The sequence below is a fragment of the Artemia sp. Qi Xiang Cuo genome, chromosome 14 (genome assembly GCF_049724085.1).
Source record: "Artemia sp. Qi Xiang Cuo chromosome 14, ASM4972408v1, whole genome shotgun sequence".
In the NCBI taxonomy this organism is placed as follows: Eukaryota; Metazoa; Arthropoda; class Branchiopoda; order Anostraca; family Artemiidae; genus Artemia; species Artemia sp. Qi Xiang Cuo.
In genome coordinates, this window is record NC_142807.1 from 22014733 (window position 1) to 22035295 (window position 20563).

Sequence of the window (20563 nt, forward strand, 5' to 3'; positions counted from 1 at the left end):
ACACACAAACTACACACACACACACACACAAAAACTTACACAAGCACACGAAAACTAACAAGCACACAAAAACTTACATGCACACAAAAACTAACACACACACACACACACAAAACTTACAAACACACACACACACGAAAACATACACACACACGCCAAAACTTACACGCACACACACACACACACACACACACACAAAAACTTACACATGCACACAAAAAACAAACAACCACACACAAAACATTAGACACACAAAAACTAACACACACACACACAAAAACTAAGACCAACACGCAAAAACTAACATTCACACAAAAAATTACAAACACACAAAAACTAACACACACACAAAAACTAAAACAAACGCAAAAAAAAATAAACACACACACAAAAAACTAAAATCCACACGCAAAATCTTATACACACAAAAACTAACACACACACACAAAAAATTACACACACACACACACCAAAACTTACACACACACAAAAACTTACACACACACACATAAAAACTTACACATGCACACGAAAACTTACATGCACACAAAAACTTACATGCACACAAAAACTTACACACACACACACACACACAAAACTCACACACACACACACACACTAAAAATTACACACACACACACACAAACACACACACACAAACTTACACATTAACACAAAAAAAATTCACACACACACACACACAAAAACATAAAAACACACATGCACACAAAAAACTTACACACACACGCACGAAAACTCCCACACACACGCCAAAACTTACACACACAAAAACTTACACACATACACACATAGGCAAGGTTAGCCTACGTACAGCGCGTACGTAGGCTAACCTAGCCTAACCTAACTTAACCTAACCTAATTTAATCTAACCTAACCTAACCTAATCATACACCAAACTTTTTGCCTGTCTCTCACCTAACCTAAGCTAACCTAAGTGAAGCATACATGGGCTAACCTAACTTAACCTAACCTAACTTAATCTAGCCTAACCTAACCATACTCGCCAGAAAAGGTTAGGATAAGTTATAATGTGAGCGCAAGATAATTTAACCTAACCTAACTGAAACAGAGAATTTCCAACCTTCAGACTGGTGGACTGAGACCCCAAAATTGAGCGAGGGGAGTTACACCATTTAGGCTGGTGGACTAAGACCCTAATTCTGAGCTATTGAATTTCCACCATTCAGTCTGGTTGAGTGAGACCCCAATAACGAGCTAGTGGATTTCCACCATTCGGGCTGGTGGACTCGGACCCCAAGTCTGAGCTAGTGAATGTCCACCGTTCAGGCTGGTGGAGTGGGACCCCAATACTGAGCTAGTGGATTTCCACCCTTCGGGCTGGTGGACTGAGACCCCAATCTAGATCGAGTGGATTTCCACCATTCAGGTAGGTGGACTCTGACCCCACGTCTGATCTAGTGGCTTTCCACCGTGGACTATGACCCAAATTCTGAGCTAGTGTACTTTTACCATTCGGGCTGGTGGACTTAGACCCCAATTTAAAGATAGTGGATTTCCACCATTCTGGCTGGAGGAGTAGGATCCCAATTCTGAGCTAATGCATTTTCACCTTTCAGGCTGGTGGAGTGGGACCCCAATACTGAGCTAGTGGATTTCCACCATTCAGGCTGGTGGACTAAGACCCCAATTTTCCAACTCTTGCATTTCATGAACTTCGAAAAATCAAGAGAATGTAACTGTGAGAAGGTAAAGCACAACAAGTCACTACTGAAATATTCCAACTCTTGCATTTCACGACAGAAATTCAAATGAAATTTGAAAAATTAAGACAATGTAACTGTGATATGGTAAGTGTGCAAGTTTTTGTGTGTGTGTGTACGTTTTTGCGTGTGTGTGTGTAAGTTTTAGTGTGTGTGAGTTAGTTTTCGTGTGTGTGTGTGTGTGTGTAAGTTTTTGTGTGTGTGTGTAAGTTTTTGTGAGTGTATGCAAGTTTTTGTGTGTGTAATTTTTTGTGTGAATGTAATTTTTTGTGTGCATGTAAGTTTTTGCGTGTGTGTGTAAGTTTTTGTGTGTGTGTGTGTTTGTCAGTTTTTTTGTTTCTTATCTTTTGTGTGTGTTAGTTTTGAAGTGTGTGTGTATTTTTTGGTGTGTGTGTGTGTGTGTGTGTGTACTTTTTTTTTTGGATGTTTTTGTTAGTGTTATGTTGGTAGTTTTTTTTGTGTGTGTGTGTGTGTGTGTGTGTATGTTTGTTTTTGTTTTTAAGTTTTTGTGTTTTTGTTTAATTTTTTGTGCGTGTGTGTAAGTTTTTGTGTGTGTGTAAGTTTGTGTGTGAATGTATTTTTTTGTGTGCATGTAAGTTTTGCGTGTGGGTGTAAGTTTTTGTGTGTGTGTTAGTTTTGTGTGTCTAAGCTTTTGTTTGTGTGTGTAAGTTTTTGTGTGTGTTTGTCAGTTTTTGTGTGTTTTTGTGTGTGTGTGTAGGTGTTTGTGTTTGTGTGTGTAAGTTTGTGTGTGTGTGTGTGTGTGTGTGTTTGTGTGTAAGATTTTGTTTGTTTATGTTTTGGCGTGTGTGTGTGTGTTTTCGTGAGTGTGTGTGTTTGTTTTGTGTGTGCATGTGTGTTTTTCAGTTTTTGTGTGTGTGTGTGTGAATTTTTTTTGTGTTATTTTGTTATTTTTTTTTTGTTTGTATGTGTGTGTGTGTGTGTACTATATCGCTGGTTTGTGTTTTTTAGTTTTGTGTGTGTGTGTGTGTGTGTAATTTTTTTAGTTAATGTAAGTTTTTGTGTGCATGTAATTTTTCGTGTGCATGTGTAAGTTTTTGTGTGTGTGTGTGTGTAAGTTTTTGTGTGTGCGTAAGTTTTCGTGTGTGTGTGTGTGTAATTTTGCGTGTGTGTGTGTAATTTTTTTTGTTTATAATATATTGCGTGTGGATATAAGTTTTTTGTGTGTTTGTTTAATTTTGTGTGTGTGTGTGTGGAATTTTTCGGGTGTGTGTGTGTGTGCGTGTAAGTTTTTGTGTGCATGTAAGTTTTTGCGTGTGTGTGTCTAAGTTTTGTGTGTGTGTGTGTGTAAGTTTTTGTGTGTCTAAGCTTTTGTGTGTGGATGTAAGTTTTTTGTGTGCATGTGTTAGTTTTTGTGTGTGTGTGTGTGTGTGTGTGTGTGTGAGTGTAAGTTTTGGAGTGTGTGTGTGAGTTTTCGTGTGTGTGTGTGTGTGTTTGTAAGTTTTGTGTGTGTGTTTGTGTAAGTTTTTGTGTGCATTTAAGTTTTTGTGTGCTTTTAAGTTTTAGTGTGCATGTTTTAGTTTTTTTGTGTGTGTGTGTGTGTGTGTTTTTTTGTGTGTGTTTGTAAGTTTGTGTGTGTGTGTGTGTGTGTGTTTGTGTTAGTTTGGGCTTGTGTGTGTTAGTTTTCGTGTGTGTGTGTGTGTAAGTTTTCGTGTGAATGTGTTAGTTTTTGTGTGTGTAAGTTTTGGCGTGTGTGTGTAAGTTTTCGTGAGTGTGTGTGTGAGTTTTTTTGTGTTCATGTGTAAGTTTTTGTGTGTGTGTGTTTGTGTGTGTGTGTAAGTTTTTGTGTGTGTGTAAGTTTTGGCGTGTGTGTAAGTTTGTGTGTGTGTGTGTGTGTGTGTGTGTGTGTGTAAGTTTTTGTGTGCATGTCAGTTTTTGTGTGCATTTAAGTTTTCGTGTGCATGTGTAAGTTTTTGTGTGTGTGTGTGTTTGTAAGTTTTTGTGTGTGTTTGTGTAAGTTTTGGCGTGTGTGTGTAAGTTTTGGCGTGTGTGTGTAAGTTTTAATGTGTGTGTGTGTGTAATTTTTTGTGAGTGTGTGTATGTTCTTGTGTGTGTGTAAGTTTTTGTGTGCATGTAAGTTTTTGTGTGAATGTAAGTTTTTGAATGTTGGTCTAAGTTTTTGTGTGTGTGTGTGTAAGTTTTTGTGTGTCTAAGATTTTGTGTGTGGATGTAAGTTTTTTTTTTGGATGTGTAAGTTTTTTGTGTGTGTGTGTGTGTGTGTGTGTGTTTGTATGTTTTTGTGTGTTTGTATTTTTTTGTGGTTGTTTTCGTTTTGTGTGTGTGTGTGTGTAAGTTTTTGTGTGTGTGTGTAAGTTTTTGTGTGCATGTAAGTTTTTGTGAGCATTTAAGTTTTTTCGTGTGGGTGTAAGTTTTTGTGTGTGAGTGTAATTTTTTGTGTGTGTAAGCTTTTGTGTGTGTGTGTTAGTTTTGTGTGTGTGTGTGTTTTAGTTTGTGTGTGTGTGTTTGTGTGTGTGTACGTTTTTGTGTGTGTTAGTTTTGTGTGTGTGTGTGTGTGTGTATGTTTGTATGTGTGTGTGTATGTGTAAGTTTTTGTGTGCATGTAAGTTTTGGCGTGTGTGTGTAATTTTTTGTGTGTGTGTGTGTGTTAGTTTTTGTGTGTCTAAGCTTTTGTGTGTGTAAGTTTTTACGTGTGTGTGAGTAAGTTTTCGTGTGTGTGTGTGTGTAAGTTTTTGTTTGCATGTGAGTTTTCGTGTGCATGTGTAAGTTTGTGTGTGTGTGTGTGTGTGTGTGTGTGTGTGTGTGTAAGTTTTTGTGTGTGAGTAAGTTTTTGTGTGTGTGTGTAATTTTTTGTTTGCCTAAGCTTTTGTTTGTGGTTGTAAGTTTTTTTTGTGTGTGTGGGTCAGTTTTTGTGTGTGTGTAAGTTTTTGTGTGCATATAAGTTTTTGTTTGCATGTTGGTTTTTTAGTGTGTGTGTTAGTTTTGTGTGTGAGTGTGTAAGTTTTTGTGTTTGTTTGTTTTTGCTTGTGTGTGTAAGTTTGTGTGTGTGTGTGTGTGTGTGTTAGTTTTTGTGTGTGTGTGTGTGTGTGTGTGTGTGTAAGTTTGTGTGTGTGTGTGTGTGTGTGTGTCTAAGTTTTTGTGTGTGTAAGTTTTGGAGTGTGTGTGTAAGTTTTAGAGTGTGTGTGTGTGTGTGTGTAAGTTTTTGTGAATGTGTGTGTGAGTTTTTTTGTGTTCATGTGTAAGTTTTTGTGCATGTGTGTGTGTGTGTGTAAGTTTGTTTGTGGGTGTGTTATTTTTGGAGTGTGTGTGTGAGTTTTCGTGTGTTTGTTAGTTTTGTGTGTGTGTGTGTGTGTAATATTTTTTTTTAATTTATGTTTTTGTGTGCTTTTTAGTTTTCTTGTGCTTGTTTTAGTTTTTGTTTTTTTGTGTGTTTGTGTAAGTTTTTGTGTGTGTGTAAGTTTGTGTGTGTGTGTGTGTGTGTGTAATTGTTTTAATGTGTTTGTTTGTTGTATATAGTGAGTTAGTTTTTTTTCTTTTGCTTTTTTAATGTTTTGTGTGTTTTTTTTTTGTAGTGTGTGTGTTAGTTTTCGTGTGTGTGTGTGTAAGTTTTGTGTGTGTGTGTGTGTGTGTGTGTGTAAGTGTGTGTGCGTGTGTGTGTGTGTTTTTTTGTGTTTTTGTGTTTTTTTTTGTGTGTTTTTGTGTAATTTTTTTTGTGTGTGTAAGTTTTGGTGTGTGTGTGTGAGTTTTTGTGTGTTTGTGTGTGTGAGTTTTGTGTGTGTGTGTGTGTGTGTGTGTGTAAGTTTTTGTGTGCTTGTAAGTTATTGTGTGAATGTAAGTTTTAGTGTGCATGTGTAAGTTTTTGTGTGTGTGTGTGTGTGTGTGTGTAAGTTTTTGTGTGTGTAAGTTTTGGCGTGTGTGTGTAAGTTTTCGTGTGTGTGTGTGTAAGTTTTGTGTGTGTGTGTGTGTGTGAAAGTTTTTGTGAGTGTGTGTGTGAGTTTTTTTGTGTTAATGTGTAAGTTTGTGTGTGTGTGTGTGTGTGTGTGTGTGTAAGTTTATGTGTGTCTGTATGTTTTTGTGTGTTTGTGTGTGTTTGTTTTGTATGTGTGTGTGTGTGTGTTAGTTTTTGTGTGCATGTTAGTTTTTGTGTGAATGTTAGTTTTCGTTTGTGTAAGTTTTGTCTTGTGTGTGTAAGTTTTAGTGTGTGTGTGTGTGTGTATGTTTTGTGTATTTGTGTGTGTGTGTGTGTGTGTGTTATTTTTTGTGTGTGTGTGTGTGTGTGTGAGTTTTTTTGTGTTCATGTGTAAGTTTTTGTGTGTGTGTGTGTGTGTGTAATTTTTGTGTGTGTGTAAGTTTTGGCGTGTGTGTGTGAGTTTTAGTGTGTGTGTGTGTGTGTAAGTTTTTGTGTGTGTGTGTGTGTGTGTAAGTTTTTGTGTGCATGTAAGTTTTTGTCTGAATGTAAGTTTTAGTGTGCATGTGTAAGTTTTTGTGTTTGTGTGTGTGTGTAAGTTTTTGTGTGTGTGTGTGTGTCAGTTTTGGCGTGTGTGTGTAAGTTTTTTTGTGTGTTTAAGTTTTTGTGTGTGAGTAAGTTTTTGTGTGTGTGTGTGTGTAAGTTTTTGTATGTGTGGAAGTTTTTTTGTGCATCTATGGTGACCGGGGGAGGACCTTTGGGGCCCAGGGAGGGCGTTTGGGGATTCGGAGGCACTTGAGGCTGGAGCGGTCTGTTGGGAGACCGGGGGACCTTTGTGGACCGGGGGAGGGTCCTTGGGAGCCCGGTGGTCTTTTGGGAGCCCTGTGGGCCTTTGGAGGTCCGGGGGCGGGGGGTGGGACAGTTGGGGGCCTGGGGCCTTGGACATTTGGGGAGCTCGATGGGCTTTGGGAGCGGGATGGCCTTTGGGCACGAGGGCTCCGGGTCTGGTGGACCTTTGGGACCGGGGAGGGCCTCGGGACTCGGGTGGCTTTGGGGTCTGGGGCCCTGGGGACCCTGGTCCTTTGTGAGCACGATGGGACTTGGGGCCCGGGGTGCCTTTGGGGGTCTGGGGGCCTGGACCTTTGGGACTTGGGACCGGGGCTTCCTTCGGGGTTGGGGTAGAGGACCTCGCAACACTGTTCAAATGGAACTTGTGTATTATAACGACCACACTCAAAACCTCTTCCAAAATCGTTTCAAAAATCATCTCTTAAAATGTCTCTATCTGTTTCGCCGTAATAATTCCATAACCTGTCTAAAACAGTTTCGCCCAAATGATCCCTAAACGGACTTTCAGCGTGTTCCTTTTGTTTGGCATCCCTTTGCTTTCACATTTGAAATTACAAAGAAACCTTTTCGCGCGCTAAGATCAAAACATCTGCCTCGGAAACGATTCTCTTGTTAGAACTCCAAATTAATTCCCCTTTCGTGAATCAATTCTCTATAGAACAACAAATTAATTCCCCTTTTGTGTCAATCAATCAATCATGACATCATGTGTGATCTAACTGTTTCTCGGTGACAATTCTCTTTGGAAATGCAAGGACATTAATTAACATGACGTCATCTGTCAGACATTAATTAACTGTTTCCCGGAACCTCATAACATCTGGCTCGAATAACAATAACAAATACTATTTCCGGATCATAACATCTGCCTCGAACAGGAAGGAAATGTCATTAACTGTTTCTCGGAACCTCATAACATTTGGCTCGAGAGCAACAACAACAAATACTATTTCTGGATCATAACATCTGCCTCGAACAGGAAGGAAGTGTCATTAACTGTTTCCGGGAACCTCATAACATCTGGCTCGAATAACAACAACAAATACTATTTCTGGACACCTTGACATTCGCGATCGATTACGCAATCAAGTTCTCGGAAATCCACTTCCCCTTCGATTACGCAATCAAGTTCTCGGAAATTCACTTCCCCCTCGATTACGCAATCAATAACATTGTTCCCGTTAGAATTAAATGCGCATGTGCAACCTTCACCCCGGAGCTATTACACATAGAAACATCAAATAAATCAACCTTGGAAAAAGAGGTCATTCACCCCATTACGTAATCTTTCTCCCTAATGACTCTATGCCCATATTTGGTGTGGGCGTCGGAATTTTTAAAAAAAGTGTCCGGATCGGGATTCGAAGGGGTATTGTGGGCGTCGGACTCAATAAGGCATCTCTACTTATATATATATATATATATATATATATATATATATATATATATATATATATATATATATATATATATATATATATATATATATATATATATATAGCTGATTTCAGATTAAACAAATTTGGGCTATATATTTGCACATTAAGAGGGTGGGGTAATGTATAGCGTGTCTGCATGCCTTATATACAATTGTTCTGTATATTATGCAGTAAGAATTGTTTTCTAACTTCACAGTGTCCAAATAATTTATTCCCCCCCCCTAATGTGCAAATACATAGCCAAAATTATATATTTTCCATCTATTCTGTCAGTTCTATTTGTTTTGTCTCACGCTAAGCTGAAAGAAACTAACGAAAAAAACGGTTCTATAATACGTCAATGAATGAACAACTTGAACGGTAGGGCGTTTATGATACGAGTACCCTTTATTTTCTCATTACTGTCCTTTCTCTCCATTTTCTCCCTTCGAAGAGTCGATGTTTCCTCTTTTAGTATTTTAAGCAAGAAAAACAAACTTCTACGTAAATTTAGCATCTTATTCCCAGAATGCAGTTTAAGTTTTAAATACCATTAAAAAGATAATAGTTCTTGTTACACGAATTTTGATTTGATCTTATAAGCTGAAACTTTATGCTATCATAGAAAGACATTTACAGTGCATAACGATAATGAAGTTATCTTTTCAAGCATGTTAAGTTTTCATCTTTGTTTGTTTTTTCGAACAATTCTGAACTACACCTAGTTTTCATCATAAAAACTGACACAAATGAACATTTGATAACAACCGCAAGTTTTATCTACAGAATATTCTTCTCAGGAAGATTGCAACCCCTCAGGATTTCACCAACTTAAGACTGTGCCCATTCCAGAAAGACCGTATCCAGGTTTTTTGTTTGGGAGAGGGGTATATTTGTTCGGGGTGTTACAAAACAAAAAACTTTTCAAAACACATCAAAAATTAGTTTATATGTATTCTTGTAATTTTTTTACGAGTCGGACAAAATTTTGGACGGGGAATAAAAATGGTAACCCTCCCCTCTTATACGACCTTGCAATTCAGATAATGTTCTGACAGGGGGTCAAATTTGATTTTGTAGTAACAAAAGGCCCTTACGTAATCAACGCTGCATTTAACATACAATAATATATATGAAGTTATGGGAAACAAATATGTTTTGCAGGTGATAGATCCAAAGGAAATTCAAGGAAACATAGTTTGTTGGTGTTTTTTTATTGCTTTTTTATTTTAGCAAGTTTTTTCTTCGACTACATGAATGTTATGTACATACGTCAGGGCCGTATCCAGGATTTTTTTTCGGGAAATTTTTTTCGGCCGTATCCAGGAAATTCGCTTTACAAAAGAATTTATTTGGGGGGGGGGGGGATACAAAGAAAAGCTTTAAAAAAACGAATCACATATTTATTTATATTAATTTTCGTTACGTTTTTACGAGTCGGACAAACATTTGGGGGGGGGGGGGCTCCAACCCCCTAACCCACACTCCCTGGATACGACCTTGGCATACGTGCACTTGGAGAAACCGAAAATACTCCTCCTCCCCCAGTTAATCCAAAAGGTCCCTAAAAAAAATATAAACGTTGGTTTAAAACGCACTTTTTGGGGTTTCAATTTCCCAAATCTCAATGCCATATTACCCCTTCCCCCAATAATTAACTTGTTAATTTATATGTATTTTGGTCGTATTTTTTTTTATCATATTATAGAAGGTTTCAATAGATATATCAACGAAAATTTAATTTTTAGGTGTGATTTCTTTAGAATACTATTTGCCAAGGCTGGTCAAAGCTGGTGACTGGAATCTTCGAGTTCTTGCTGGGAATCAGGTGTTTGAACAGCCATTCAAGGTTGAAGAATTTTTTATACCAATATATGAGGTAACTTACTTTAGCAGAATGAACAGAAAGGGAAGATCGGTTTCTATCTTTTCCATTTTATTGGAAATAGAAAGTGCTTATCAAATACTAAACGCAGAAAAAAGAATAATAACAAAGAAATACTAACAACGAAAAAGAATAAAAATATGAAACCTCGGACATGTCATTGGTCATAAAAAAAAAATTTAAAAAACTTTTACCTATAGGTTAGTACCAAAAAATTGATATTTTGACAACAAATTGTTACTTTTTGATAAACAAAAAAAGTTGGAAAACTGGAAATTCATATTTCTTAACTTCTAAATATTTTATTTCGTCAGGTTTCAAGTTGCTGTCATCTGACAATATACCGCTAATTCTGAAAACAATGCTTTCTTTTATTGTTAAATGCTTATTATACCTTCTATTAAAGTAAGCCAGAAAAGCTCCTTTTGGGATAGCCACTGGTTAGAGGTCGCTCTGTATTGCCGCGACACATCGAACCAAATCTCAAGGGCTTAGGTCTTCCCGGTATGAACTTCTAAAGTTCCTGCAATGGGAACTATTGCATATATTAGTGGTAAGATAAGATAACTTTTATTCTTCATTAGATACACATACAATATTACATGTTATTATTCCCCCAAAGGCTCATTGGCCTGTACAAAGGGGGAAGACATATGAATTGCTTACTCAGAGATGAAAAACAAAAGAAAATTTAAAATGATCACTTACTCACATACGAAGGAGAAGAAAAGAAAATATAGATAAAACGAAAAGTATAGAAAAAATAGAATAAATAAACTAAAATAATTAATTAGATTAAATAGACTCAAAAAAAATAAATAAAAATAAAAACATAAATAAAAATAACTTCTACGAAGCCAAAGAATTTTTAACAATTTTTTTAAACAAGCCGAATGAGTGGCACCCTCGAGCTGATTCAGGCAACCTATTCCAAACAGTACGACACGCCATTAGAGGATTAAAATCTGACCTTATGCAAGGAGTAAATGGAACTTGAACATGATTTGTCATATTACGAAGATTATAATTATTTTGATCAGAGTTAAAAGATAGCGGAACACTTGGGGGCCGGGGGAGGTCACCATGAAGCTGAGCAAAAGTAAAACATGCACATGAAAGAATGTATAGTGACTCAAGATCAAGTAATGGTATAACTAATGAACGATTAGATTCCTGAATGAGATTTCTAGCATTATTGTAAACCTTAGAAAGTGGTTTTAACAGTGAAGGAAAAGTTGATATCCACACAATTGGACAGTAAGAAATATATGATTGGATCAAGCAGTGAAAAGGGTTTTAAAAATTGATCCAGGAAAAGTATGTCTAAGTTTCCTTAAAATACCGAGACTCCTACATATCTTCATTTTAATAAAATCAATGTGATGTTTAAAAGATAGGTTTTCATCAACAAGAATACCCAAAAAACGAACATATCGGTATTTAGATCTATGAATTATTCCATTTGGCTGATGAATTTCTGATGACTTGGGATAAACCTGAGAAACACGCGAAAAAATAAAAAAAACTGGACTTAGAAAATTCAGAGTAAGATAATTAGCATCAAGCCACAAAATCACCCTCTCAAGCAAATTTTCCAAATTCAATCAAAGCTTGGATTTACAGTTCCCCAAAGTACTAAGTGTGTTATCATCAGCAAAACAAACAAGGACATCGGAAGAAGGCGAACTATAGCTGCTACTATGGGCAAGGGAAGGCTTAGTATGACAAAGTCTACAGCAATTAATAAGTTTCTGCTTTTTTACTACATAATAGAGATCATTTCCTTAAATCAAAAATAGCACGGGCCCCACAACAGATCCCCGGGGGACACCGAAATTCACTTGCGAGGGTGACCGGGAAAGTGGATCAACAGAAATTAACCTATCCTTCAAATAAGACTGGAACCAAGAAAATATATTTGCCCTTATACCAAAATGAGACATCTTCGATAGAAGAATTTCATGGGTTAAGCAATCGAAAGCCTTACAAATATCCAGGAATATAGCAGCCGGAATCAATCCCAAATCTAACGCAGAATGAAAAAAATTCAAAAGGGTCATACAGGCATGTTCAGTGGAGTGCTTCATTCGGAAACCAAATTGAAAATCATGAAGAAAATTCTTAGATTTTAAGAAAGTAAGGAGACGAGAATGCATTGCCTTTTCAAATATTTTACTGAATACTGATAAAATTGAAATTGGTCGATAATTTGCCGGATCATTTCTTGGTCCACCTTTATACAAAACAATAATCCGAGCACGCTTGAGAGCATCCGGAAAAACACCACATTCAAATCAAAGATTAACAAGGCAATACTTTTGAAGGAAGAATTGATTTAACTACCTTAGTAGGGATAGAATCTGGCCCAGATGAAGACGAGTTTTTCAAGCCATTAACAATTTTAGTAATTTCACTTACTGTTACTGGCTCTAGAAACACAGACTTAACACAAGAAGGTCCGAGGTAAGATCTAAAGTCCGGCCTAGGCCGAGACAAAGTAACTGTAGAAGTAATATTCTTACCAATATTAGCAAAGAATGAGGTGAATGCCTCTTGGACATTAAGCTCACCCTCCACAGCTCCATCGCCAATGACCAGATAGGTAAAGAGCTAGATTGAGAACCGGGTTTAAGTGCAGAATTTATTACCTTCCAAGTTTTACGAATATCATTGCCACAAGCAGCCAAATTATTTAGATAATACAGAGATTTGGCTTTCCTACACAAGGAATTATATATATTCCGGTATATCTTGAATTGACAAAGACGAATAGCACGTGCTGAAAGTGTAGCGCATTTATAAGCTCTCCAGAAATTATTTTTCCTTCTCCAGCTTTTGAGAAGTCCGGATGTCATCCATGGGTTTAAAGGAACAATCCTTTCAGACATATTATTAGAAGTTGATATTTATCGACTGCTAACAATAGCCTCACCAATGGTTCCATAAAAAGACTCAAATAAACAAGAAAAATTCCTATCATTACCAAACAAGTTTCACGATTTTTTCTCTAATTTAGACCCAAGAAGAGATTACTCTTTCTCACAAAACCTAACAGTATAGGAATCAAACACCTGAGTCTGATTACTCTTCCCCTGTTTAAAGCTGAATCGAGAATATATTGGAAAATGATCGGAGATATCACTAACTAAAGTTGAGTTTTCCTTCAAACAAAGCGTAGAGAAGATATTTTCAATCAAAGAAGCTGCAACATTAGTTACTTGCGTGGGGATGGATGTAGATGGTAGAGTTCCTGCGGCAAGCATGGTTGAAATAAAATCAACTGAAGCCGAAGACTTTGAATCCATCAAATTTATATTAAAGTCACCCATTATGATTAACTGACACGGACGTTTCAGTATTATGTCAAATACTTCCTCAGGATTCCGAAGAAACAACGGAACAGCACCATAAGGAGAACGATAAATATTGCCTATGTTTAGATCAATACCATTAGATCTAATTTCTATAAATTGTGACTCGAAAATACCTTCAAAATTCCTTGATAAGTCATCACGAAAGCAATAATGCAAATTGCAAGATATATACATGGCAAGACCTCCTTTAGCCATCTTGCAGCGGTTTATACATTCCATTTTATAACCATGGATATCCAATAGCATTTTATTGCCAGAATCCAAAAATGTCTCACACAAACCGACAACATCAGGCTGTCCATCCGAAACAATTTGTCTCAATTTATCTATTGACGAGGAGAGACCCTGAATATTAAGCTAAAGTGCTTTCAGAGAATAATTTCCTTTGGTAACCTCCTCCTCCCCCAAATTAGAAACATAGTGCCCGCTTTTGGATTCGCTGGAAAGAAATAATGTGGCTTAGGTTAGATAAAGGTGACGTCGATGCTAATTTTTTATAAGTAGTAATTTATTCATATGTCACAATATATCAGATCCACCTAGTCATGGTTTTATACTTTTCGGGGTCTGAATCCAAATACGATGGCTGTACAAGTTAAGACGCGTACGATCCGGTTCATACAGATTAGTACAGGGCAACTCAATCCAGTCAATCCGACACAGAAAAACTCGGCGCACCTGTAACTCAATCCGATCCTCTCTACATAAGTAGCTCAACACAGAAATCTCACCTTAGACAGCTCAACTCTAGACAATTTAACACTGCACAACCCGAGACAGGCAACTAGTACAGGGCAACTCAATCCAGTCAATCCGACACAGAAAAACTCGACGCACCTGTAACTCAATCCGATCCTCTCTACATAAGTAGCTCAACACAGAAATCTCACCTTAGACAGCTCAACTCTAGACAATTTAACACTGCACAACCCGAGACAGGCAACTTAGAACGTTTAATTCAACTCTGGGAAATTTAGTGTTTTCAAATTAACATTGGCAACTGAACCCATACAACGTAACACAGATAAAAAAAAAATTAATTGAGATGGATAGTACAGCAAAAAAACAAAAAATGAAAACTATTTAGATTTCAGAATTTATGTACAGTTTTCTCACGCCTATCTAGTTTTACCTCACGCCTGGGGAAACGCGTTGGAACTTTCGTGGATTTATTTCTTAAGGGGATGGAGGAAGTAGTGGACTTCCATTTCTGTGTTTGGTGGGGCAAAGGGCCGATTTTTTTCTCCGCTCCTCTTAAAAGAGTTGATGCAACGATTTTTTTTCTTTTTTATTCGCACTTAATTTTCATTTTTGTATATACTTTATTTTATTTCTATTCTTAACTTCGCCGTTTATAGTTTCTCAGTGTATAGAAACCCAAAATACCTTCAATTAGCTTTTAAAACCTTTCAATCACCAATTTTTAGCTATGCAATCAGCTGTTTAAACTGTTGCTTAAGCTTTTGGAGGGTATGACGGGGCCCAAAAAAGCCCACTCACTTGTATTAATAACCGGTTGTCTTAAGTTTGACTCTATTTTTCAGTAAAATCAAACAATTTTTGGTAACGAACTGTAAGTAAGGGACGATGCGGCTTAATAGTAACCGAAAATCTAAGAAACAGAGTCTTGATACCAATAGATACATCAAAAGAATCGAATTCTTATACTTATTCAAAATGTGAGTAGAGTGCTAACTTATACTTCCACGACGCTATGTTCCTTCCCATGCTATTCCATGACGCTATGTTCCCTCCTGTGCTATTCTACGGGACCTCTACAACTTTTCAAAGAGAGTGAATAGCCTCTCACAATGTCGTATGGATTCTAAGGGTTTATGTTCCTTCCTAAGCTATTCTACCGGGCCTCTACACCTTTTCAAAGAGAGTGAGTACGTCATCATAATGTGTTTTTTTTTATATATCTTGAAGCATCATAACAGTTTATACAGCCAAATCGTATTCAAAATATTTTCTTGGAAAGAAATTTAAGTTTTGTATTAATTTTGGGTATCTATGGATATTCATTGAGTTATATAATTAAGGAAGTTACTAATTAAAGAATAGTAGGCTAAACTCAGAATTGATTGATTGACATATGCTGTTAAAACATTTTGCGTAAGAGCTAAATCTATTTGCAAAAAAGAATATAAGATTCGCGAACTGACCTGTATGAACGATATTAATTGAATAATAGGGAAAAAAACAGAGCTAGATAACATTTGCGAATTGGATACAGCCAAATCGTATTCAAAATATTTTCTTGGAAATAAATTTAAGTTTTGTATTAATTTTGGGTATCTATGGATATTAATTGAGTTATATAATTAAGGAAGTTGCTAATTAAAGAATAGTAGGCTAAACCCAGAATTGATTGATTGATTGATTGACATATGCTGTTAAAAGCTAACTCTATTTGAAAAAAAAAGCCAAATCGTATTCAAAATATTTTCTTGGAAAGAAATTTAAGTTTTGTATTAATTTTGGGTATCTATGGATATTCATTGAGTTATATAATTAAGGAAGTTGCTATCAAAGAATAGTAGGCTAAACTCAGAATTGATTGATTAATATATGTTGTTAAAAGCTAACTATATTTGCAAAAAAGGATATAACATTCGCGAATTGAACTGTATGAACGATCTTATTTGAATAATAGGGAAAAAAACAGCTAGATAACATTTGCGAATTGGATAATATGAAGATGAAGAAAAAGGGTTAAACTGATTAGCATTTAAGGTAACCCCGAAGGGCTTGTTAACTCAGGTAATTTTTTATAAATTTGAAACAACATCAATCTATGAAAATGGCTAACGATGATAGAATGACATTGTGAGTTGACCTAGCTTTACCTCTCCGATGTGGTCTGTATAATACACAAGTGGTGTTTGAACAGTGTTGTCAATTTAACATAGGGTCTAACGTTATAGTATACTAAAAAGTTGATACTAAGTGAGATGTAGATGGCAAGAAAAGAATTCTAATAATGAAATTCAGAACATACCTTAGAAATCCTTGCAATTCAAGTAGTAAGGTGTTTGTGAGTACGAACCGCAAAGGATCATAAGCACCAACGACTCTAACCACCAGAGACCTCAACCCCCAAAGGTCCCCTATCCCCAAACTCGAAGGGGGCCCCCTCCCCTCTAACTTTTTGCCCCCCCACCCCAATTTTTTTAAATTAAAAAAAAAAAAAAATTTATAGCTTTTTTTTTATTATTTTTTTTAAGATGATATATTTTTCAACTTTTTTTTTACATCTCTAAATCATATCAGAAAAATAGAATTACGGTTTTGATTTAAACTTTAAAATATATTCTTGTGCATACCCATACTCCTATTGATGAGGACTGATGGTTCTAATTCAATATTTTTTTCATAAAAAGCAAACAATTTTTTTTTAACTAAATTTTTTTTCGACTTCGAAATTATTCAACTTTTCTTTTACAACTCTAAATCATATCAGAAAAATAGAATGACACTTTTTATTTAAATTTAAAAATATATTCTTGTGCATACCCATTCTCCTATTGATGAGGACTGATGGTTCTTATTCAATTTTTTTTTTCGTAGAAAACAAACTATTTTTTTTAACTAAATTTTTTTGGACTTCGAGATTATTCAACTTTTTTTTACATCTCCAAATCATATCAGAAAAATAGAATGACCCTTTTGATTTAAAATTTAAAATATATTCTTGTGCATACCCATACTCCTATTGATGAGGACTGATGGTTCTAATTCAATATTTTTTTCATGAAAACCAACTATTTTTTTTTTAACAAATTTTTTTTGGACTTCGAAATTATTCAACTTTCTTTTTTTACATCTCTAAATCATATCAGAAAAATAGACTGACACTTTTGATTTAAATTTTCAAATATATTCTTGTGCATACACATACTCCTAATGATGAGGACTGGTGGTTCTAATTCAATATTTTTTCATAAAAAACAAACTATTTTTTTTTAAACTTCGAAATTATTCAACTTTATTTTTTTTTTGTACGTATCTTAAAAAGACAAAATATGCTTACGGCTCTAACAATTGTACTTTATGCTTGCTCAGAGACACGATGTGGCTTTCCCACTGGTACTCTATGGCCGGTTATTGACACTACCTAGTCTATTGCATGTATTAAATCGATGTTTTTTGCTCAGTGGAACGATAAACACATAAGTTATACCTTTAAAAAGTGAAGATGGAGCATTTTAATAAAGTGTGTTCACATGACAATATTATTGTAGCATTGAATGCCGATAAGGAGAAGTATTTAAACTATGAAACAAGTACAAGTGGTAGCACCATCGGAAATGTATGCATGCATTGTCATGACAGTAAGAAATTAAATTTCTTCAGAGTACCAAAAAAATTCCATTGTACAAATGGTGGATATGCGAGATTGAGATCTTCGGATATGATTGCACTCAAAGACAATGCTAACATAAAAATAATAGTGGATGAAGAGGCTTATCTTCTTGCTAGGGCTTCCAGTACCTTGCTACCTGTTGATAGAACTTATCGTCATCTTTTAGGTATTAGCATTCAAATGAAAGCAAAGACAAGAAGAAAGGCCTACTCTTCTACTAATATCATAAACCATATCTTGTCTACGTGCCGAAACTGCTACCTATGTAAAAATAGTGTGATAATAGACAGTGAAGTTGCCAGAAAAGTAAAAAGGGCATTGGTAGAAAATATCACTATGGAATGTAAAGATGAATCGAAGAAAAACCAAGTACCAGCAAACGTTACTGCCATTGATCAAACAGTCAATGACCCAAATAATACCAAAGACGAAAAGCATATTGACTCTGTCGATGACACACCTGTAAAAATTGTTTATGACTCAAAATGAACTAATGATTACTCTACCGATTACGAACTAAGAGAAGACAATAGCTACAATATCAAGAGAAAACAAGGTAAACCGTTTTATGGAACAGATTCAAAATGTCCAAAGTTGATCATTGATATTAATAATGTATCATAATATATTTTTTTGTATTAATATTCTACGTAGCATTATTTCATTAAAAATATATTATGCATTACATTGTTATGTGTTCATTATTTTTAGAGTAAGCTAGCATATCAAACGTATAGAATGTCTATTAAAACATCGGGGATGTAAGAAAAGGAATTTGCATACATCCTATGTCGGATAGATAGGTTAACATAGAGAAAATCTAAGTATCAGAATGAATAAATTCTTTATCAACATCCGTTGTTGGATATGTCATTATGAAAAAATTGTAAGTAAGTAAGTCACAAACTCTTTCTTGAATTCACCTCTTGGATACACAATACAGAAATTTAATTCAGGAAATTATGAAAAAAAATTGAACAAAATCTTTATTAACATTCATTATCGATTGAAGTCGCATCCTGGACAGGCAATACAGCAATTTCACAAAATCTAAGCATAAAAGTGATTAAATTCTATATCAACATCCATTTCTCGGATAAATAGGAAAAAATTGACAAAATCTAAGTGTTAGAGTGAATAAATTTTTTTTTATCAATATCTTTTTTCAGATACATGGGATAAAATTGACAGAATCTAAGTGTCAGAGTGAATAAATTTTTTTTATCAACGTCCTTCGTCATATACATCAAATAAAATTGACAAAATATAAATTTCAGAATGAATAAATGCTTTAACAACATCCTTTATCGGATATGTTGGATAAAATTGACAAAATATAAGTGTCAGTGTGAATAAATTATATGTCAACATCCTTTTCTCAGATACATAGGATAAGATTAACAAACTCTATTTGTTAGAGGGAATAATTTTTTTTATCAACATCCTTTGCCAGATACATCGGATAAAATTGACAAAATCTAAGTATCAGAGTGAATAAATTCATTATCAACATCCTTTATCAGATATGTCGGATAAAATCGACAAACTCTAAGTATCAGAGTGATTAAATTCCATATCAACATCATTTTCTCGGATACATGGGATAAAAATATCAAAATCTAAGTATCAGAGTGAATAAATGCTTTATCAACATCCTTTAAATACATCATCAACATAATTTGTCGGCTATATCGGATAAAATTGACAAAATCTAAGTATCAGATTAATTAAATTCTATATCAACATCCCTTTCTCGGGTACATGGGATAAAATTGACAAAATCTAAGTATCAGAGTGAATAATTTATTTTTTATCAATATCTTTTATGTCGGATAAAATCGACAAAATCTAAGTATCAGAGTAACTAAATTCTATATCAACATCCTTTTCTCGGATACATAGGATAAAATTGACAAAATATAAGTGTCAGAGTGAATAATTTTTTTTATCAACATCCTTTGTCAGATACATCGGAAAAAATTTACAAAATCTAAGTATCGGAGTGAATAAATTCATTATCAACATCCTTTGCCGGATATGCCGGATAAAATTGACAAAATCTAAGTATCAGAGTGAATAATTTTTTTTATCAACATCCTTTACCAGATACATCGAATAAAATTGACAAAATCTAAGTGTTAGAGTGAATAAGTTTTTTTTTCAACATCCTTTGTCAGATACATCGAATAAAATTGACAAAACCTAAACATCAGAATGAATAAATGCTTTAACAACATCTTTTATCGGATATGTCGGATAAAATTGGCAAAATCTAAGTATCAAAGTGATTAAATTCTATATCAACATCCTTTTCTCGGATACATAGATTAAAATTGACAAAATCTAAGTTTTAGAGTGAATAATTTTTTTATCAACATCCTTTGCCAGTTACATCGGATAAAATTGACAAAATCTAAGTGTCAGAGTGAATAAATTCATTATCAACATTCTTTGTCGGATCTTACGGATAAATTTGATAAAATCTAAGCATCAGAGTGATTAAATTCCATATCAACATCATTTTCTCGGATACATAGGATAAAATTGACAAAATCTAAGTATCAGAGTGAATAAATGCTTTATCAACATCCTTTAAATGCATTATTGACATCATTTGTCAGATATATCGGATAAAATTGACAAAATCTAAGTATCATATTAATTCAATTATACATCAACATCCCTTTCTCGGGTGCATGAGGTAAAATTGACAAAATCTAAGTATCAGAGTGAATAATTTATTTTTTATCAATATCTTTTATCAGTTACAACAATTATAATTAACAAGATCTAAATATCAGAGTGAATAAATGCTTTTTCAGCATCCTTTGTTTAATATGTTGAATACAATTGACAAAATCTAAATATCAGAATGAATAAATGCTTTAACAACATCCTTTGTCGGATATGTTGGGTAAAATTGACAAAATCTAAAATTTTTTTTATCAACATCCTCTGTCAGATGCATCGGATAAAATTGACAAAATCTAAGTATCAGATTGAATAAATGCTTTATCAACATCATTTGTCGAATATGTCGGATAAA

At 34.9% G+C, this 20563-nt stretch overlaps 1 protein-coding gene across 1 annotated transcript in view; it reads left to right on the forward strand.

Moving 5' to 3' along the window:
- Positions 1–20563, forward strand: part of LOC148944264 (CD109 antigen-like) — a 340357-nt gene that overhangs the window by 121469 nt on the left and 198325 nt on the right. The window contains exon 6 of the mRNA XM_089099715.1: positions 9641–9771. Within this exon, the coding sequence (XP_088955841.1) occupies positions 9641–9771 (131 nt within the window). The remainder of the gene's footprint in view (positions 1–9640; positions 9772–20563) is intronic.